The sequence below is a fragment of the Trachemys scripta genome, chromosome 1 (genome assembly GCF_013100865.1).
Source record: "Trachemys scripta elegans isolate TJP31775 chromosome 1, CAS_Tse_1.0, whole genome shotgun sequence".
NCBI lineage: Eukaryota > Metazoa > Chordata > Testudines > Emydidae > Trachemys > Trachemys scripta.
The window spans coordinates 126,952,733-126,976,131 of NC_048298.1; the positions used below are offsets into that span (position 1 = coordinate 126,952,733).

Here is a 23,399-nt window from a genome sequence, read left to right on the forward strand (position 1 = left end):
CTCTGCCTGTCCCAGAAACATTCATTGGGGTGGGGCATTCAAGAGATGTCTTGTAGCTCCATTGACTTCAGAATTCAAGACCTCCCTTTTGGGAAATCATTTAGCTCACTTCAGGCTAGATTGGTCCCTTGTCACCACTGACCATTGGGCCACAGACATAATATCATATGAATATTCCATTCACTTTTCTCCAGTGACTACACCCACCTCCCCTTCCCCTTCTCTCTTCAGGGACCCCTCTCTTCAGGATCTCTTAAATAAAGAGCAGTAGAAGTGGTACCTCTGCAATACAGTGTTCACCAGAAGTGTACACCAACATGCTATCTATTGTGGAAGAGGGTTGTCAGTGCAGAATATGACCGACAATATGACCACAGTGGTTTATATCAACAAACAAGGTGGTGTAGGCCTTTCTCACTCTGCTAAGAAGCTGTCAAGCTCTAGAATTGGCGCATCAAACATCAGATTTGCCTAACAGCTTTACACTTTCCCAAGTTGCAGAACTTGCTAGTGAACAACCTCAGCAGACACTTCCTTGCAAATTGTGTGTAGTAAATCAAAGACAAAATTCTGTCTGACATCTTTGGGGACTAGGGCAATCCCAAGATGGACCTGTTTGCCACTCAGCACAAGAAGTGGTGTCAGAAATTCTACTCAAGGGGAGGAATGAGTCCCTGGCCCATAGCAGATGTGTTCTTGAGACCTGATAATGCTTACCTCACAACCCTTGTGATTCCCAGGACGTTCTGCAAACTCAAGCAGGACTCGACCATAGCTCCAGCATGACCAAGGCAGTGTATTTTTTGTTTATTTGTTTGTTTTTGTTCACAAACTTTCTGAACTTGTTCATATCCTCACCTCAAACCCTGCTTCTGTTCCCCCATGCTGGTACAAGGGACATATTCTGCATCGGAGCCCTGCATCTCACAACATGGTGGCTGGATGGATGTCATTGATAGAGCAGGCCTGCTCCTCTCCAGTTAGGGAAGTCCTGAAAAGCAGCAGAAAAGAATCAAGAAGATAAACTTATTTGGTGAAATGAACAAGATTTTCTTATTCATGCTACTGGTAATCAGTGATTCCACATCACTTCTTGATTCCTCAGATGCTTGACTATTTACTTGAACTGAGACAGAATAGTCTATCCCTCAGTTTGGTCAAGGTGCCCATGTCCCTAATCCCAGCTCATTAGCTTCTGGTAGAAGACTACATCCTTTTTTTTTCCTCATCGAACGATAATTAGGTTCCTGGAAGGTCTAATCAAGATGTTCCTACCAATTAAAGAAACTGTTCCCCCATAGGATTTAAACTTGATACTTTCAGCTGTCCTGGGGCCACCCTTGGAGCCCATTGCCTCTTGTTCTCTATCACATCTATCAATGCGAATGACATTTTTGATTGCCATAACTTCCCCCAGAAGAGTGGGGGAAATCCCAGCACTTGTGGTTGTCCCATCATACGCTGTGTTATACCCAGACAAGGTGTCCATGAAAAGACACCTGAAATTTCTCTCCAAAGTAGTGACAGAATTCTACCTGAATCAGCAGATACTGCTACTGGTATTGTTCTGGAAACCTCATGCAGCTAGAACTGAGGCGATAATTACAGCCATTAGATGTCAGGAGAGGCATGGCTTATTACTTAAACAGAACAAAACCTTTTAGAACATCACCAAGAGTGTTTGTCTCCATTGTGGAGAGAATGAAAAGCTTTGCTATATCACCTCAAAGACTATTAAATTGGATTTCTGACTATTGGAACCTTCCATGAGGTAGTCTGCATAGATCTCCTGATCACATTTAAAGGTCATTCCACCAGAGCTCAAGGCACATCAACATTTCTATGAAATGTACCAGTATCTGACATTTGCAAACTAGTCACCTGGGAATCAGTATGTACGTGCATTTGGTAAAGCGGTTCTTCATTTGTTATTTACTAACATGTTCTGAGCTCCTGCCTCCTTAACTGGGCCACTCCTTGGGAGTCACCATTAGTGGAATGTGCATATAGACAAGCACCTGAAGGAGAGAGAGAGAAGTTTGTACAGTCACTGGAGTTCAGGATATGTTGTCCATACTCATATTCCATGATCCATCTTTCCATTGCCTCTATCTTGGAATCTTTAACTTGGGATTCTACAGTGAGAAGGAACTGAATGGTTGTAGGGCAAAGCACACCGTATATGCCCTTAGTGCGGAGAACAAGGACTGAAGTGCAAATTCACGCCAAAAGACTGATCTCTGGCACATGAGATGTATATGCATCCTTAGTGAAATGTGCATATGGACAACATATCTCAAAGAGCTCCAGTTACAGTACATGGTAAGTAATTTCTTGTAGTATGAAAAAATCTAACCCAAGAACTTAGGTGCCAAAAAAGGAGCTAGTGCAGATAGGCATTAACATAAAAGTGAAACTTTACAAAAGTACAAGTCATAGAGTCATAGACTTTAAGGTCAGAAAGGACCAATATGATCGTCTAGTCTGACCTCCTGCACAAAGCAGGCTGCAAAATCTCACCCACCCACTCCTGCAACAAACCCCTAACCTATGTCTGAGCCATTGAAGTCCTCAAATCATGGTTTAAAGACTTCAAGGTGCAGAGAATCCTCCAGCAAGTGACCTGTACCCCACGCTACAGAGGAAGGTGACCCCCCCCCCAGGGTCTTTGACAATCTGCCCTGGAGGAAAATTCCTTCCTGACCCCAAATATGGTGATCTGCTAAACCCTGAGCATGTGGGAAAGACTCACCAGCCAGACACCCATTAAAGAATTATTTGTAGTAACTCAGATCCCACCCCATCTAACATCCCATCACAGGCCATTGGGTATATTTACCGCTAATAATCAAAGATCAATTAATTTCCAAAATTAGGCTATTTCCATCATACCATCCCCTCCATAAACTTATCAAGCTTAGTCTTGAAGCCAGATATGTCTTTTGCCTCCCCTTGGAAGGCTGTTTCAGAAATTCACTCCTCTGATGGTTAGAAACCTTTGTCAAATTTCAAGTCTAAACTTCCTGATGGCCAGTTTATATCCATTTGTTTTTGTGGTCCACATTGGTACTAAGCTTAAATAATTCCTCTCCCTCCCTGGTATTTAGCCCTCTGATATATTTATAGAGAGCATTCATATCTCCCCTCAGCCTTCTTTTGGTTAGGCTAAACAAGCCAAGCTCTTTGAGTCTCCTTTCATAAGACAGTATCAGGGGGTAGCCGTGTTAGTCTGTATCTACAAAAACAACAAGGAGTCTGGTGGCACCTTAAAGACTAACAGATTTATTTGGGCATAAGCTTTCGTGAGTAAAAACCTCACTTCTTCGGATGCATCATAAGACAGGTTTTTCATTCCTCGGATCATCCTAGTAGCCCTTCTCCGTACCTGTTCCAGTTTAAATACATCCTTCTTAAACATGGGAGACCATAACTGCACACACTATTCCAGATGAGGTCTCACCAGTGCCTTGTATAACGGTACTAATTCCTCCTTATCTCTACTTGAAATACCTCACCTAATGCATACCAAGACCGCATTAGCTTTTTTTCATGGCCATAACATGTTGGCGGCTCATAGTCATCCTGTGATCAACCAATACTCCAAAGTCCTTCTCCTCCTCTGTTACTTCTAACTGATGAGTCCATGGTTTATAACAAGAATTCTTGTTGTTAATCCCTAAATGCATGACTTTGCACTATTAAATTTCATCCTATTACTATTACTCCAGTTTACAAGGTCATCCAGATCTTCCTGTATGATATCCTGGTCCTTCTCTGTATTGTCAAGACCTCTCCCAGCTTTGTGTCATTGGCTCCAAATATTTTTATTTAGTTCTGCATTTTTCTTTTAATAATTGTTACTTATATTTTGATTTGACACCAGAGCTGCTTCCTTAAAGCACAGTTCTGATTCTATAGGCAGGTGTGTGGTACCAGACAGTAGAACGCATATTCTTATCTGACATAATAGGAGTAAATCAATGCGTGTGTGTGTGTGTATAATTATTTATATATTGATAGATGTACGTATCCTGTAGTAACTCAATATAATTTTTCCTGAATATAAATTATAAATATTTTTAAATTATTTCAGAAAATTGCATGACAGCTTATAAAATACAATAACTTGTCAGTCTAGGACAGAATATTGTCCATCCTGAAACTGAGTGTAATTCTGGAAGAAAATTCCACATTGGGGAGTGGAAAGAAAACTTTTTTGTAATAACGTTCCAGTTGTCATGGTTGCTCGGAGATGTGGAGTGTTAAAAGTAGTCTGGATTAATGGATTTGAGGGCCAAAGTACAGGTGAGGTGGTCAGGGATGCATGATATTGAAATTTATCAGAGGGATATCAGCACCACATAGGTGGTGGCATAAATAGATATTATTTTTGGTTGCTCATACCATATTTAGGGTAGGCTTTTTGGAGCCTGCAGTTTCAGCCAAAGATTTATTCTTTAAATAATGCGGTCTATGTTATGTCCGGTAAAGAAACAGCTAAGAATTCCGTCCTAGATTGAACAGATGGAATGAGTCATTTAGTAAGCAAAAACACATAAGTAGAAACGCATACGTTGTCATAGGTAGGGGCTAACCACTACTGTATTTGCCAGAAATACAAATATGGCAATCCCACCCACAGCCAGATCAACACATACAGTTCTGACAAAACAAACACAGCAATACACTGTGTAAGTTGTGCTTCTCTTAGAAGACACACAATGCCACACTAAGGTAGTTGCTTGCTAGAATTGATAGAACAAGTTGGTTATAAAGCATGTGCTAGTACGTCTCTGAGAAAAAGTGGGTTGTAAAATATGTCTTACTGCAGAAAACTTACAGTAACTGCTTTTAAATCCCAGTCAGATAATAGACCAGGGCTTGAAAAAAATGTAGTGAGCATCTACTAGCCAGAGGTAGGATTAAAAAAAATGGATGAGGAGACCCCTAAAACAAGATTGGGGCAACACCAGATCAGAAGTTCAGTTCCCCTGACATTCTGAACTGCTGGAAAAGTACAGGATACTGAGCTTTCTAGTAGGGATTTCACCCTGAACCTTACTAGGATAGGGGTTCCGTGTTCTAGCTAAAATGAGTCAGAAAAATCTGAATTTCCACACCGTACTCCCAAACTGCTGGAAGGAAGAAGGCACTTTCTCTCTTTCTATTCCCTTTTATGGTCTCCTGGTGGTTGCAATGGGAAAGGGACTCCATTACTCTGTGCCTCCTCCACCCTTCTTTTTTTTTTTTTTTTTGGTATCTTTTTTTCTCTTTGAATAGCTAGTTTATAGTTACTCTTTGAAGACCTGCCTCTGCCTCAACAATGTGAAATTAACAGACTATCATCACTGTCAGTATGCTCACAAAGTTCTGAATAGCTTTGTTAAAGGTGACCAGACTCTTACTAATTTCATGTTGTTTGGCAAAGCTGTAAGCATCTACAAAAACACTAAACTGTCTGTCTGAAGACACAGGAAGGCAGCACTGCTTTGGTTTACAGTTGGTGTACACTGGAAGGCTATATTCTCAATTATAAGAGATAGAAACTTATTTTTTTTATAATGAAAGCCTTTGAAATTGATGGCTTTGAGCCCCACAATCTGGGAAATTCTTCCTGCTTGACACTGAGATATTGGGGGTGTGGACTTCTCAAGCCCAGTAATAAGTTATTGTTTAGAGAACAATTGTATTTTGTAATTGGCTTGGACTAGGTGATATAAGAGATCTTTTCCATCCATAATTTCTATATTTTTATGAATCTATAATTTGAGGTCAACTACTTGTCCAATTCTGTTACAATTCTTTATTATTGAGTAACAGACATGTTGTATAGTCCATATGTAGTTAGGGTGAGACAAGTCTCCTAGTTATTCTTTGAAGACTAAGCAGTTAATTACTACTTCCGTCTAAGGAGCCACAAATAATGTTCTTGTTGTAAGGAGAGAAGAGCTTTATGAGTCCTTTAGAATACATGTTTAATAAAAAACAAAACCAAAGCTGGAGAATATTGCTGGTTCAATGTAAAGGATGAGATTAATGATAGTATATATGTATGCTGCACAAGGTCTTCCATATTATCAAAATATAAATCTTTTGGGAGTTTTAAATAATTTTATATTGGATCGCTTTTTTTCATGTGAAGTAATTGTGGAAAGATGTATTCAAACCTTTTAAAAACTAAATGTATGTAGACTTGTTTAGGTTTGAAAGTATTTTTCACTGGCAGCAGGCTTGATTTCAATTCTTGAAAGGTGGGTGCCTAGTTAAGCTTTGAATATCTTCAGCGATGATGCTTGTACATCTTCTCATGATAGTTTGCTATATTGCCTATTGTTCTAAAATTTTTCCTAATATTAAACATGCTTTTTTCGTACTGGAGTTTATGCCGATTACTGCTTGTTCTGTCCTTTATGATGAATGAAAATCCTTTTACATATTTTAGTCAGTTATCATGTTTCTTCTTAGGTTTTTCTTTCTTTAGAGAAATGGGCATGTCCAGTTTAAACTTTAGTTTCTCTTCCAAACCTGTTTTAGTTCCTTTTTCCATCTCTGAACTTGTTCCAATTTGTCTGTCTTGTTTAAAATCCTGTGCTCAAAACTGAGTGAGTGCAGTCCTCCAACTGAGATCTAACCAATGCTGAGTAGAGTGGAATAAAAATTCCCTTTCTAGTTTTGGTGAATAAACTGCTTAATTCAGATTCTAAAACTGTAGTCCATGGACTGCCAGTGGTCCATGAAGGACTTTTTGTTCATCTTTGGAACCACAGGCCACATGGTGCTGGAGTTCCTTATTTCTAGTTGATACATCATATTAGACTGATAAACTACATTGCATGCTTTTCTGTTACTTTTCCACATAAGCAATTGCTGTAGATGGCACAATGATGCTATGGGGTTGTGAATGTGTAGGCATGGTGGATAATTGCGAATGAGAGAGGAGGGTTATCCACAAGTTTTTTAACAAGATGTGGTCTACACTATGGCTACATCTACACTTGGAGCTGGAGGTGTGATTCCCAGCTTGAGTAGACATGCTTGCACTAGCTGTCATTGCGCTAGCATACTAAAAATAGTAGTGTAGCTGCCAAGTACAAACCTGCCCGCACCCCATGGGTGTGTATTCAGGGCAGCTACTGTGTGCCACCACCTGTGTTATGATGGCTGCTGCCTGTGCTATCATGAGTACACCGCTGTTTTTAGTGTGTAGCATGATCAGAGCTAGAGCAAATATGTCTGTCATGCCCAGGTCATGGGCGAGCAGACCTAGTAGTTGGAGTTAGAGTCCACAGTCATGAGACAGGAGTCGCGTCAACTGGGCCAGGATACCGGGCGGGAGCTCAGAGGCAGGAGGCAAGCTGGAGATCAGAACCAAAGTCAGACCTTGTAGGGATACTGGGGAGTCAGAGGCAGGAGACAAACTGGAATTTGGGAACTGCAAATCAGATACCAGTAGTCAAACCAGAATGACATGCCAGGGAAGCAGGAGCCAGGTAGTGGGTTGCATGAGCAGGAAGCACATGGCATCCAGTCGAGAGCAAGGTGGAGTCCAGTTGTTTGGACAGCTTCCTATTCCTGCTGCTGGCTTAAGTAGGACCGGTGGGACTGTGCCAATTGGACCATATGGTGCAGCCTCACGCTGGAGCTGGGCTTTTTGGGTCTCAGGTAAGCCATTGTCAGCTGCCTGCTAGATGGAGGGTGGTTGTGTGGCTGTTCACATGAACCTTGCAGGCTCAGGTTTGAGATCTGCGAGTCATGACAGTGTCTGCTTCAGACACTCTCTCTCAGCTTCAAGTGTTAATAGCCTAAGGAAGCATGAGGGTCATGAGAATCCTCACTATCCTTTGTAGAAATCACTAAATTATTCGTATGCTTCTGTTAGGTGTATATGCAAGAGTCTATGTATCAAATAGGTAAACTAAAAAAAGTACAGTGGTTATTTCAATAAGGCTTACAACAAATGCTATCAAGTGACTAAAGAGTGAATTTAAAAGTATATGAAAGCAAAATAATTTATTTTATGGAGTAAATAGGTTAATTTAGGTACTACACTTAATTAAGCTGAAAATAATTTGATAATTGCTAGGTTTATTTTGTGTGTATGTATAAAGTTATAGTTATTTAATTATTGGTATCTTTATTGCTCTTTAATGTAACTTTATTTTATTATTAAAAAAATTACATTAACATATTGACTTCCATTTTCTTTCAAATGTTCTTTATGGACCTGTTGCAAAGCCTATAGTCAGTCGAAAGACTCACATTAACTTTAATGACCATTGAATCAGGCCCTAAAGTATTAACTTAGTTTGAACTTCTTTTCAAACTACCATAAGTTTCTGAAATATTTTTGAATGCTTTATGTAGCTGGATAGCCGTCCTTTATTTTTGGATACATGGTAATGATGTGCAATGATGATAGTGTTTCGTCACATGACTTATTTTGATTCCCTTTCCTTCAGTAATGCGTTCCTGTCTACATATTTTCAATATATATTATTTCACATCACATTTCTGTGACAAGAAAACAACTCTTTATCACAATTTTCTTAAAAATGCTGTTTTATTTTTTATTTTTGATGCAGTGTGTTTAAGCCATTAATGTTAATTGCATGTACAGGCATGAATGAAGGATTAGTGTTTGGTCACTTAAGGCTGGATTCATAGACCTGGCATCTGTGCTGCGAAAAATATCCATCTGGCATCTTGGCTGCAAAAAGCTGTGTGAACCTTGAGAATTTGATTTGTCTTTTTCAGGCTTATGTGGAAATTGGGCAACATTTTTTATTTAATTGAATTCATTTCTTATTAGGCATAACAACGCTCATTCAATTTAACGTTATCAGTAATAATTAATTAAGAGCAAATTTGGTAAGCCCTGGAAGAGAGAGTTTTCTGTGTCGCTAATGATTTTCAGCAGCAGATCGACCCTTGTGTCTGCCTCTAACTTTGGAGAAATTGCTCTTTTATAATGTTCTAATTCATTAGGATTTCTTGCAAACCACTTGCATCTTTTATTTCTGCCCATATGTTACTGAAATCTTTGCAGCCAGCCATTTAGTTTAACTGGAAAATAATACATTTTATAAATTTCTTACCTTTTTGTTACATTTATTGAGATTTGTTGGTTCATCCTTACCCTTAGTCAAATATCAGGAGGAACTTTGGGGATATATTACTGGTTTAGCTGTATTCTTTCAGGATCAACCATACATAGCTTGATTTACCTTCATTAGCTGAGTAACTTCCTCCACGTGTTTCAAAAGAAACAAGACAGTTTTAGCTAAAAATATATCAAAATGCCACAGAAATCATGGCTGCAACTCAAAAATGCTGATCAGTTTTGAAAATCTAAATCAACGCCTGCCATGAAACCTAGGGAAGAACCTTTGTGGTGACAGAGAGACTTCCAGAAATTCACCACAGTCCTGTTCTGAGTTGGAGTTTGTGCTGATGTTGCCAGACAGCTAAGAGATGTGAAAAGCAGGAAATATTATTGAATTGAGCCACAGTGCCAATTTGGAAAAGAAACTTAAAATGTAAAAATATTTTTTCCATTCCTGGCAGATGAACATAACTTCAGAATATATGGCAGATGAAGAAATACAGAAAATTTTAATTCTGCTAGAAAGTTCTACTGGAAAGTAAAACAAACAAAATCCTAGCTTTTTTTTTTTTTTAATGAAAACGTTGAACAGATCCTAGTTTTTACTAGTAACAAGGAACCATTTTATTTTATTTAGATCAGAAATAATATGGTGTTTTATTATAAATCCAACCACTCAAATGTCAAATGAAGATATGATATAGAAACATTTATTACTATAGGTGATCTCAAGTCATTTAGTGATGGCGTGATGTCCAAGGGTACGTCTATACTTACCTCCGGGTCTGGTGGTAAGCAATCGATCCCGGATCGATCCCGGAAGTGCTCGCAGTCGACGCCGGTACTCCTGCTCCACGAGAGGAGTACGCGGAGTCGACGGGAGCCTGCCTGCCGCGTGTGGACCCGCAGTAAGTTTGAACTAAGATACTTCGACTTCAGCTACGTGAATAACGTTGCGTATCTTAGTTCGAAGTGGGGGGTTAGTGTGGACCAGCCCCAAGAGACAAGGTAATTCGGCAGCCTTTAGCACCATTGATTATGGGGTGCAGTGCGCTTCGCTGCTGTCTCTATTGGTAGACAGAATCACCTTTAAAATGGCTACTTTTAGTGAAGAGATCTTGAACAATATTGCTCTTCCTCACCAGGGGAGCTCCACTGTTGAGTCCCACGTGTGGTGGGGGAGTAGTAAGTCTCCAGTTCATCTGAATTGAATAGACCTGTTTCCTGGCTTTCTCAAATACCTTGTGGAGATAAGGACTATTATGAAAGCACAGTAGGCTTATGCTCACTCTGGATGAAAAGTCAGTGATAATAGCTGGAACTGAGAAGATAATTTGGATGAACTAACAAAAGACTGTCATTTCTCTTGATTGAGTGAGTCTGCTTGTCTGATATCACTCATTGCTTTCAGATTCAGAATCTGCTGTGGTTATCTATGCCTTTGTCTCCTTGAGGTTTGGCCGCTGCAATGTATTCTACTTGAGGCTATCTTTGAAGGCTGCTTGAAGCTTTTGCTGTACAGAATACATCTTCCCACCTTTGGGATACAGCAGACTGCAAAGAGCATAGATTTTTGATCAATATTATTTTATACTGTCTTGTAGGTGCCAACAGGAAAATGGATGATGACGAATTTGGAGGCTTTGAGGTATGTCATGTTCCTGACCTTGAAAAATGGTTAGCTGTAGAAACTTTTGAAATTACATCATTTGGAGGGGCATGCTTTATTTTATGATTAGTAATTGTACAGATGTTAACATGAAAATTGTGCCTAGTTGTCAACGTTAAAGCAAAATTTACTAACCAATACATTTAATAATCAAGCGAAATAATTTATTTTTCTCTCTAGATAGAACATAAATTAGGGATGGTCAGCATTTTTGGAAATCATGCCACTTAACTAAGTGTCTGTGTATTGAGATACCTAACATTCGGCATAAAATTGTAAAAACTTTGGCTTAGGTTTTAATATTTAGCCGGTGTTTTAATATTAGGTTTTAATAATTAGCCGGTGCCGGGCAGGTGTTCTTTTGTTTTGTTTTGGTCAAGTAAGAAGTATAACATACTCCTCTGCACATTGAGTAAAAGTTGTTTTGTATTCAGTTTAACAATTGTGAAGTTAAATCAAAGATGTTACAGTGTGTTTGCAAAGTTGTGCCTGTGATCATATCTGAATTTCATATCCAGTTTATTGAGGGCTTTTTCCTAAGTATACCTGTGCATTTTAGCCCCAGTGAAGCAGCCAATCCTAAGCAAGTGTTTAACTACTTTGCTGACTAGTGATGCACTTAAATGATTTCTGTAGTGTTTTGTGTGTGTGTGTGGTGCATACTCATTACAGTTGGACAAATACAATTAAAAAAAAAGTTATTCCACTTGCGCTAGTGCAGTGCAGTATAGGTCAGTGTTAAAGGAATATATTTGAAATGCTTGATAAGTTGTGATGAATGTGATCATTAGAAAATGTCTCCTGGAAAATCTGTGCAAAAGTTTTTAGAAGTCTAACAAAACAGTATTTTCCATATTTCTAGGCAGCAGTGACCTTTGAAGGTGAAGATGGTGAAACACAAACTATTTCTCCTGCTATTCCTTGGGCAGCATTTCCTGCAGGTACTGTTCACTGCTCTATAGCCAAAATGCTTCTGAAATAAATGTAGTCAAACTTTACTAATTGTGGGTCACTGAGAACGAAAATGATGCTTAAAATTGTTGATTGGCTCTAGTTTTCAAGATATGCTATTGGGTCAGTATATACGACCCTTGACTTGGGAATGGCGGAGGATAAGTGAGTTATAAAGGGAACAGATCTCAATTTAAACCAGAAATGACTAAAATACATCTTTGACTGGATCTATGAATAAATCTATGACTGGGTTTGGACAGTACTTGCTTTTTAGGCAAAACAATGAATGATGCAATCTGAAGCTTGTATTGCGTCATATATGATATGAATTGCATCATGTTATTCCTAGAAGTCATGGATGATGCAATCATAATGAAGCTTACATCACTCTGCTGAACAAATTGCCCTAGATCAGCTCTAGAAATCATACAGTGTCGTGCTCTCTTATTTGTCAGTGTTTGATTTTGCAAAGGGACACATTTCTGTTCAGCAGAGATGCCTCGTACTTGTGTGAACAGTGCAGATAACTTCTGCTATGTTTGTGGTGAAGTGACTTTTGCAGCACAAAAGTGCAGTATAACCACTATGGTTAAGAAAGCCTATCACCTTTATTTTGGCTGCAAAATTGGAGATCAGGACAAGAGGTGGGCCCCACACATATGCTGCAACGCTTGTGCAACAAATCTTCGCCAGTGGTTGAACAGGAAAAGGAAATGTATGCCTTGTGCAGTGCCAATGATTTGGAGAGAGCCAACAGATCATACCAGCAATTGTTACTTCTGCATGGTGCCTCCAGTTGGGAAAGGTGTGTCAAAGAAGAAAAAGTGGACTGTGCATTATCCAAACATTCCATCAGCTATACGCCCAGTACCCCACGGAGAAGGCCTGCCAGTTCCTGATGCACAAGAATCATTCTCACTTGGGTCAGACGAGGAAGAGGATGAAACTTCTGGTCCTGAACCATCAATGTCACAGGACCCACATTTTCTCCCATCCTCCTCCTCTGAACCACACCTCATAACACAAAGTGAACTGAATGACCTTGTCAGGGATTTGGAACGACCCAAGAGTAAGGCAGAGCTGTAGGGCTCCAGACTACAGCAGTGGAATCTCCTGGCAGGTGATGTTAGGGTTTCCATGTTCCGTGACCGTCAAAAGGATCTTGTCCCATTCTTCTTCATGGAAGGTGATCTTGTAGCCTGCAACAACATCAATGGTGTGATGGCAGCCCTCAACATCGCTCACGATCCAGATGAGTGGAGACTGTTCATTGATTCATCGAAGACAAGTCTTAAAGCTGTTTTACTGCATAATGGCAATGTTTTGCCATCAATTCCAGTTGGTCATGCAGTCCATATGAAGGAAACCTATGACAACATGAAACAACTTTTGAGGTTCATAAACTATGACCAACATCAGTGGCAGCTTTGTGGCGATTTGAAGGTTGTTGCTCTCTTGCTTTTTCTGCAGAGTGGATACACAAAGTACTGCTGTTTTCTCTGTGAACGGGATAGTCGTGCAAGAGATTCCCACTACATCAAGAAAGATTGGCCACTCCAACAGTCATTGGAGCCTGGGAGGAAAAGTGTTCAGCATCCACAACTTGTTGAATCAAGGAAGATTTTGTTACCACCCTTACACATCAAGCTGGGTCTGATGAAGAACTTTGTCAAGGCCATTGACAAAACACAAGCAGCTTTCAAGTACCTCCGTGGAAAATTTCCAAGGTTAAGTGAAGCTAAGATAAAGGAAAGTGTCTTTGTTGGTCCTCAGATTCGTGAACTTCTTCGAGATGATGCATTTGACCATGCACTGCGTGGCAAGGAAAAGACGTCATGGAAAGCCTTCCAGTTAGTGGCAATAAATGTTCTCGGAAACAACAAGGCAGACCACTACAGGTTGTTGGTGGGAAACCTCCTCAAGGCATACAAAATCCTTGGTTGCAACATGTCACTAAAGATATATTTTTTTTGCACTCTCATCTAGATTTTTTTCCACCAAACTGCGGAGCAGTGAGCAACGAGCACGGCGAGCTTTTTCACCAGGACATTGCAACAATGGAGAAACGCTATCAGGGCAAATGGAGCCCATCAATGCTTGCAGACTATTGCTGGACAGTGACAAGAGATGCTCCATTTAATGAATACAAGAGACAAGCCAAGAAGCGCCGAGTAGACACTGAGTAGGACTAAACTATGTACATAATAGCTTTTTACCCTTTGTTTCATAATAAATTTTATTTATATTACCCTTTTGCTGATTTTAAAGTGTTACATAAACAGGACAGGTGAAATATTATCATGTAAAGCAACCATAAACACATGAAAAGACCTAGGTTTACAATTTATGATTAAAACTCTACTATCTACACAATATACATAGACATAAAATGTAAAAACTTAAATATCTTAGAAACAGTAGCCAATCAGTTGTTTTAATTGTCATATTTGAATTCAGCACATCAAAATACATAATAAATAGCACATTTTATCTCTGAAGCAGACGACTTCTCAAAAATTGTAGACCAGTGTAATCAATCACAGTTCTTCTCTTCAGCATGTGGGATTGTCTCTTCTTCTTCCTACCATTGCAACAGCTCTCTGGCACCTCCCAGATATTCCCAGTAAAGTTGTGGTTGCTTTCTTGTAGCAGCATGAGGCTCGCTTTTAGAATGTTCTTGTGTTGAGGAACTGTTTTGGGATGCTCCAAAATTTTCTTGAGAAATGGATGATTTTTAACTGTTCAAAAGCTGAGTGGAATTTCATGAGACAGAGAAAAGGCTCTTCCCTTGTCTGATATTCATCAGGAAGAACACACTCAAAGGTCTGTTTCAAACAATAGAAAGGTGCTGAGAACTTCCCAAAGAAAAGATTACAAAAATCAGTTAAACAGTTTTTCTTGTGGCTATTTTTGCATCCCTTCATTTGTAAAGCTAGAGTTCTTTTCTAACTTAAGTCCTATTCTGCAGAGTTGTAAGGTTCAGAAAAAAAATTGGAAACTTTAAAGTGACATTTATACAAAAAGTATTTTAGGAAATTTTTAAAAGTCTGATAGCTAATGATTTTCTAGGGCCAGAAGCAATTGCCACCTGTCTCTTCAGAAAGCCTAAGTATTTTTCCTTTACAATGGTGCTATCTAGTTTTGTAGAGTTACAAGTTATAGACCTTAAGCTTGACATGGATACAGTACTGAATATTGCTTGATCTAACCTCAGAACAGTATAATTTAGGGGGAAATGCCACAATTTCAGCTGAAAGAAGGAAACCTTTCTCTAGCAATGTGATTTTAAAAATGGTGGGAAGGAAAAGTGAATGTAGCTGTTCAGAGAAGTTCGTGTCAGCATTTCCTGTAGAGATGGATTAGCTAGAGAGTGCAGGAGACGTGGGCAAAAGTACATAATAAATGCAATGTATCACAGGGTATAACAATAATCAAAGAATCCTACGCTCGGATATCTAATTTTGATAAATTACAAAAATCCATACCAAAGTCTCAATGGATGGCTTAGATCCAGCCTACTCATTTACACAAGTTTGAAACAGAATGTAAACTCAAAATTATGTGGTATATAAGTGGTGCTAATGTGATTTAAGGAGGTTTATAATCTGTAAATGTTACCACCAACTTCCATATCTTCTAGCTCCATTGTAGGCTACCCTTACCTTTTTAAAGCAACAACTAATATGTAGAACTGCGGATGTCTGTGGTTTGTGTCTCTCGGACAACCGTAAAATAATAATGTTGCCTGTACCAAAACTCCCTCCTCTTCTCCCCCAGTTTACCAGCTTATGAGATTTGTACTGTTGTCTTGGTAAATGGTTGGGAATGAGTGGAGGAAGCAGGTCACATCTTGCATCTTTGCTTCCCAGGCCAAAGATTCACAAAACAGAAAGGACAAAGGAGCCAGACCTATGGGTCTTTGCTGTTTTTATAGGACATATGAGAAGAATGAAGCTGTAGGATACAGTTTTCAAAAATGCATAGGTGATTTAGGTGCCCAAGTCCCACTGAAGGTGAATGGGACTTGGGTGCCTAATCATTTAGGTGGATTTGTAAATTTTACTTTTAGTTCTTTCTTCAGAGTTGTTTGAGTACCTTAATTCTATATGTGTAACAGTGTAGACTGGATGAGATTTTTACCTTTTGGGGAGAAACTCTGACTGCACAAGAGATAAGCCGGGACCCCTATCATAACTACATCTTTGCCTCTTCTGTGTCTGGGACAGGAGATTCAGAAGGGTAGAGGGGTAGGTTAGAGGTATTTGTGTTGGAGGAGGAAATCTTGTGGTAGAGAAATCTAAAAACTCATTTGGTTTATGGTTGATCCTGTTTGTTTTTTGGTCCCTTTAATATTAGTTCATGATCACTGTTTAATTTTTATTTGTTAAAACTTTCCATTGACAAAGAGGATGTTATCTTCGTAGTTTTGTCTCTCCAAAACTTTGTTCAAGACCTTGTGTTCTCACTTACCTCACATAGTTCCTCATGGGTACCAGATGTTGGCCGGGGCAGTGCATCAAGCAGTTTTCAAATGATCGTCTAGGCCAGTGATATTCAGACTGAGGCTTGGGAGCCACAAGTGGCTCTTTAATGTGTCTCCTGTAGCTCTTTGCAGCACATGATATTAAAACACTGTGTGATTTAATTAACCAGTCAGGATGCTTTTATACTGTGTTATTAACCAATTGTAGAATATTTGGTCAGTCATTGTATTGTGAGAATAATATATTGTATAGTATACAGTAAATGAAACAATGCATTCTCACTACTGTCACTCTTTCGGGTAATATTGATGGCTAAGTTGGCTCCTGAACCACTGAGGTCTGAGTATCACTAGTCTAAGCTCTCCACATTCCCATTTGGCATCATCATTCCTCAGCTTCTACTTCGTCAGGGGTCACTGAAGACGCTGCTCACCTGAGGCGCCATTTGGTCTAGGCCTGGTCTTGTCTAGGGATGTACCTTGGGGCAGTCTTCCACACTAGGGAGACACATACTCCATAGTGCTTCTATGCTGGAGTAATATTACAGGTGGATTCATTCATTTCCCCTTGCTCTTCTCTTGCTTCGGCAAGTGAATTAGCAGTGCCTTACACGCTGTACGTAGTTAGTTTCCAGTAATAGTTTAGTAGTTCTTTTATAAGTTTCAGTTATGGGGGTTCCCCCTTTTGTCCCCCCCCCATTTGTTGACAGTGCATGCCACGGCTTTAAGACTTGTCAGATTTGCGTGAAGCGCGTACCAAAATGTGACCCCCACATAGGGTGATCAGACAGTAAATGTGAAAAATTGGGACAGGGAGTGGGGGTAATAGGAGCCTATATTAAAAAAAAAAAAAAAAAGACCCCAAAATCAGGACTGTCCCTATAAAATCGGGACATCTGGTTCACCCCATCCCCACACCACCTGCTTACGGTGCCTGGGTGAGGGTTACCAGAAAGACTGCTGCAAAATGTGTTGGGAATTCCGACTGAGAATCATTAAGGAGAAGGAGCAGCATCTCAAAATTCTCCTTAGGAAGGCAGCTCTCCAACCTCAGTCGGACCCAGGCCCCGGGGATCCTGCTCCCAGCACGTCATCTTCGGCGTGAAGCGATATGGCGCCATCTTTGAAGGATCCGGCGCCGGAGAAAGATGCTGGCAAGGAAGCTCGGCACTGTCATGGAGCATCTCGTGGACGTTGCAGCCTTTGGCACCGGTCCCAATCGCCGGCGCAGAGGGCCCATCTCGCTCACTGCACCCACTGGAGCATCTACTGCTCCCGTCCACCCCAGAGGCTTTCAAGGTAGTGCAGGGCCTATTGAGGCTCATGGCGCCATTCTTGCCGCCGAGACAAGAGAGCGTCCCGAAACCACAGGTTCCGTCCCAGCACCCCATGCGGTCAAAGGGAAAGCTGGTGATGATGGCATGCTGATCCCCATAATTTTGGCACCCTTCTACTCCAGCACCGCCATCCAGGGAGCACAGTCGGTCCCCTGCTTCTCGACGCTCTACCTCGAGAGGAGCAGGGCTACCTTGGTCCTGCTACTCAGAGTCAGAGTCGGACTCATACCGCTCTGACTATAGCAGGAGCAGAAGATCCTCCTCACGGCACCATAGTGGTCCCGACTGATGCAGTGGGCCACTCAATGGCAAAATCCACTGCAGTAGCCCTTTTGGACTCTGCGGGCTTTCCATCAAGCCCAGGGTCCGAGTCAGGGGTCCCGCTCAGGTGCAGCATCAGTGGTGTCTGCGACCTTCGTTCCGCCACCGACTGCAGCACTGACGTTGACTGCTTTGGCACCGGAGGCATCAGTGGCCCTGATTGCGGCTATGGCACATGACGCACCATTGGTACCGATGACGGTACCGGCACTGACACCGCCTCAGTCATTGGCGCTGGCTGCGATGGTGCCTACGGGAACCCCGGAGCACATGCTGCACCAGGCGCCGGCACTGGTGTAGACCCCGATGATGGCACCGGGACCAGGCCAACTTACTGCAGTTCCCACGAGGTCAAGAGGTCCCTCAGGTGGGGACGGTAGGGAGCAACCACTTCCCCTGGTGGTCTTCTTCTCACCAGATGAGGCCCTAGCAGTCACTTCAGTAGTCCCAGCTCTGGAAGACTCCAAGGTATTGCAGCAGCTATTGCGCCAGGTCACCCAGGGTCCGGGCATTAAACTGGAGGAAGTTGTGGATGATGCGGACCCTATGGTGGACATCCTGCCTCCCTCCGGCCCTGCTTGTATTGCCTTACTGCTGATAAAGACCATCACAGACATGACCAAGACCCTTTGGCAAACCCTGGCCTCGCTACAACCTACAGCCAAATGCAATAAGTGCCGGTACTTCTTGCCATCCAAGGGCTATCAGCACCTCTATTTCCACCCTCAGCCTGATTCCCTGGTGGTGGACACCGCTAACCAGCCAGAGGGGCAACAATTTCAAGGCCCTTTGCCCAAGAATAGGGACGCCAAAAAATTAGACCTTTTCGGGCAAAAGGTTTACTCCAACGGGGGGGATTGCAACTCCAAATATCCAACCAGCAGGCCATCGTCAGCAGGTACACCTAAAATGCCTGCTCGGTGATGGCTTAATTTATGGAGTTGCTCCCCTTGGACTTGATCACGGTTGTCTTCAACATCCGAACCTCGAGTCGCTTCATCTCATGGCGTGGAAGCTCCATGGTTGAACCCAATGGAGCTTTCCTGTTCAGACTAGGTTAGACAGGTCCTCCTTGGCAGCATAAAACCCTCTACGAAAATCACATACCTTGCCAAGTGGAAGAGCTATTCAATCTGGTTGGCGCAGCGCCAGTTGTCACTGACACTAGCAGCAGTGCTGCTTATTCTGGACTACCTCCTGCATCTGAAGCAGCAGGGGCTTTTGTTATAGTCGATAAGGGTGCACTTAGCCGCCATCTTGGCCTTTCACCCGGGTGAGGAGGGCCGCTTTGTGTTTGCTAACTCGATGGTCAGCCAGTTTTTAAAATGGCTCGACAGGCTATACCCTAACGTCAGTCAGCCTGTCCTGGTCTGGGACTTAAACCTGGTCCTTTCTAGACTCATGGGACCACCTTTTGAGCTGTTGGCGACATGCTCCCTGCTCTGCCTCTCTTACAAGGTGGTGTTGCTGGTGGCGATAACCTCGGCCAGGAGAGTGTCTGAACTCAAGGCCCTAACCTCAGAGCTCCCTTATACCATGTTCTATAAGGACAAGGTGCAGCTCAGACGTCATCCTACTTTCTTCCCAAAGGTTGTATCACAGTTTCATGTTAACCAGGACATCTTTCTCCTGGTGTTCTACCCTAAGCTGCATTCTAGTGGCAGGGAGCAGAGATTCCACTCACTAGATGTCCGCAGTGCGCTAGCTTTCTGTATTGAGAGAACAAAGCCGTTCAGAAGTAGCCGTCAAGAAGGAACTGAAGGGGTGTAGGGTCGGCAGGGCTCTATAATGGGCGCTATGAAAGGCGCAACTCCAGGGGGTGCCCAGGCCGACCCTAGGGTTTCTACTAGGGGAAAAATCTTCCAGCTACTGTGCACGTGCGCATGCGCACACACTTGATTGGAATGGACGTGAAGAATGATAGTTACGAGAAGGTGAGTAACTGTTTTTTCCGTAGGTTCCTAGGTTTTCCTGAGTTGTAGCTTCTGTTGTTGCTTGCGCTGGTGTATGTTGCAATCTTGGGTTTGGTGTCATGACTCCCTTCTGAATTTGCCTTTCATTTTCAGAGATGAGAGAGGCTAGGTCAGGGCTATACTCCTTGTTCCATTTTGCACTATGGAAGGTACGTTGGTCCTTGGTGGGGTCTGGGGAAGTTCATAGAGCAGGATCAGTTTCTTTTGCCATCTACTTCTCAACTTCTTTCCCACTGTTTTCATTGTTGGGGTATCCCCATATGGTGGCCTGACTGTTGAAGTTGCCAGTGACCAGGCATGTTCTTTCTGGCAGTGTTTAGTCGGTTGGCCATGCAAGCTGCTTACCTGGTGGTTTGTAAAGAGACAACTGCTATCATGTTCAGCCATAAGTTCCATTGTACCATAGTGTTTCCCACTAGTCTTCTGTTGTATACAAGTATCACACTGCCATAAATGTTGCTTTAGATGTTCGCAGCAATATGCATACCAGGGATGTTTCGTGTTGTTGTCTCTATGTCTCTCTTACAGGCATGTGATGTCTACTTTCATGCCAGACAGAACATCAGCCTTCTCTTCAGAGAATTCCTCTACATCGGAACTGATCATTTTAAGTGCCATCTTTGACTGAGGCCCTAAGAAGGGCTACTTGTGTTGCATCTATTGGGTCCGTCTTCTGTCCTGGTCTGTGTTGTCAACTTTGGATTCTCCCATGGTTTGTTGCAATGGGAGAATAACTGGTGATGACATGAAAATCTCCGACTCAGCCTTCACAGAGGATATTATTAAATAATAGAATTGGGCCTTATTTACACACAACTTGCACTTGTTTAATAGGTATGTATATTTAAACTAATTTAGTTAACCAGTGCAAGTTTGTGTGTGAGTACTCTTAAAAATGTTTGATTGCTTTATTTAATTATTATGTAATCTGTTTATAATCAATTATGCTAAATAAATGACACTCTTAAACTGAAATAAGAAAAGCTACACACACATTTGTACTAGTTTAACTAAACTGTTTTAAAAATACACTTTTAGTTAAACCTGGTGCATCTTTGTGCGGATAAGATCTTAGATTTCAATTCATATCAGAAGGGGGAGGGTAGTTTGGTCGGTCTTTGTTTTTCCAATCTCTTCCATCTTTTTTTCCCCAATTTCGTCCTGGCCAAATTAAAAATAAACAAACAAATCCACCCATAGCAAATTGAGGGTTCCTCCTGGAACCTAAGACTAGTTGCAGACTTTTTTTGTTTTTTGTATTTTATACATTGACAATGTATGGGCAAAACTTTCTGTGATCGCTACAGGTTCCTGAAACTACAGGTTCGCTATTGTGACACAAAAAACAGATAATCCAATAGCCAACCGTGTCTTCAACAGTGACAGTAGCCTTTAGGATACTGGGACTGTTCCTCATTTGGGAGTGTCAGGAAGGTCTGATTAACTTGACAATAGAAAACGTCAGGAATTCTGATTCTGCATTTCTTATGCAAAACTCTCATGTGTGTGTTGACTGAATAACGATTAAACTCATATTAAAACACTGTATGTACTGTTACACTTAACGTTAATGATAAAACTTTTCTTAAATCTGAGCACAGCACCCCACTGCAGCAACAGGGTTTCTCTGGCTATTTCACGGAAAACATACTATACTGTTTTTAGTAGTTTTTCTTTGAAAAAGTTCTTTAAGTCTCTGAGCATGTTACACGTCTTTTTGTCAAAGGTGGAAGCTGAAATGTACTGTGGAGTTATGCTTTATTTGTATTTATGTGTTTGGCTGGTGACTGTTTTTGGATCCTTATTATTCTATATAAAATAGATCACAGGTAAAGATAAATAATCAGTATTACATTAGATTAAGGATACATTATGGTTTGGTGGTTATTTGGTTGTTGGGAGTGAGTTGGGTTTCCAGTGTAAGCCAAAATAATGCATCTTTTTCTATGTTTTTAAGAAGATGTAATCCTTATGTGAGGAACTAAAAATTTCCACCGATTATTATAGTATTTTACTGAATAAATCACATAAACTAATTATAGCTATAAAATCCCACGTAATGTTGGCATAGTTTTTGTGCCTATACAAAAGTTGCCCTCCTTAAACTTGCTTCCAACGTTGTGTTTACTTGTGTTACTCTGTTGGCTTCCACTCAGTATATATTATAATTTGCTTTAGTTAAGTGTCATTGAAACCAAAATAAAATAATTAGGAAAACATATTTGACATGTTGTCTGGAGTGGCTCCCAACCGAGCGTGCCAACCTCAGAGCAGACTGTCAAAAGCAGGGCAGACACCCCAAACTGGTGGTATGGTCTATAATTAGATTTCAGCAACTCAGTAACAAATGTGAACTCCTGGATTGCTGTAACAGTCTTATCCTGGAATCACAGACAGTCCCCTTGGGCACTCCTCTATCTTGCCACTCAGGCAAGTTGAACTTAGGATATCGCGCCATAAAGGGGGCTGCGTGCTCCCCCCACCCTCAGTTCCTTCTTGCTGCCAATGAAGGTAGTCGGAACTTGCTCCAGCCTTGGCTGCAGTGTTTATAGCCTTAGTGGCATCTAGTTCACTGAACTTTTCCTTTGCTGAACTTTTCGTCAGTGCCTGGCTCAGGGCATGCCCCGTGGCCCAGGCTTCAAGTCGTGCGACTCTTGTCGCAACTCCATGCCCAGAAGCGATCCACACTCTGTGTCTTCGCTGTCTGGGCGAGGCTCACATTAGTGAGTGCTGTAAGATTTGTTGCTCCTTCAAGCCTCGGACAAAGCGTGAGCGTGAGATCCAACTCCGTGCTTTGCTAATGGAGTCAGCATTGGCTCTGGCACCAGCGCGTCGACCCGACTCCGCGCCCAGCACCACGTCGTCGGTGCGCAGCGAGGCATCGTCGTCATCTTGGCACCGCTACCCCAGTAAGAAGCGAGGGAAGACTCAGCGGCGCCAAGAGAAGGAGAAGGGTGAGGCCAGACCCGAGTTGGGCAGCCCACGATCCCTGTCGGGACAGAGACCTCTGACTCGCGCTGAGCGGAGTAGTCCGGTCCCGTCCGCGTGAGCCTCGCCTGAAGTACGCATGCTTTCGACGCCAGAGGCAGCTCAGGCCGTGTGTGACATCCTAGCCCTTCCGGTGCTGGGATCGCCTCCTCAGTCCGGCCCCCAGTCCTGTGGAAAGCCGCCTTTGGGTGCCCATCAGCCCTCCCTGGAGGTATCGGAGGTTGAGGTACCTTCCCGGGTCGAGGTGCCGAGCAGAGGCCTGCGACGCACTTCGACTCCACGTGCTGGCTCTTCTGCGAGCGAGTCCCACTCCTCCGGTCTTGGGCGCCGTAGAGGAGGTGACGAGGCGACGCCATTTCTCCTCGAGTCAGTCTGACAGGAACAGTTCCTGACGCCGTTGGCACCGGCGCTCATACTCTAGCGCCCGCCGTCAGAGACGCCGTGCTCGGAGTGTGTCCCGAGAGTTCCTGGCACCAAGGTGCCGTGGCCACAGGCGCCGCGGGGAGTACAGAGACAACTCCTCGGACATCTACCTGTCCACGTCATCCAGGTCCAAGTCTCGTGGCAGGAG

General features: G+C 42.2%; 1 protein-coding gene across 7 annotated transcripts in view; it reads left to right on the forward strand.

Annotated features, from left to right (window-relative positions):
- CCDC91 (coiled-coil domain containing 91) overlaps positions 1 to 23,399 on the forward strand; it is a 350,759-nt gene that overhangs the window by 42,743 nt on the left and 284,617 nt on the right. For all 7 annotated transcript variants that reach the window (XM_034784606.1, XM_034784585.1, XM_034784596.1 and 4 more), the window contains 2 exons: positions 10,708 to 10,751; positions 11,635 to 11,713. In XM_034784606.1, coding sequence (XP_034640497.1) covers positions 10,722 to 10,751; positions 11,635 to 11,713 — 109 coding nt within the window. In that variant the 5' untranslated portion in view covers positions 10,708 to 10,721. The remainder of the gene's footprint in view (positions 1 to 10,707; positions 10,752 to 11,634; positions 11,714 to 23,399) is intronic.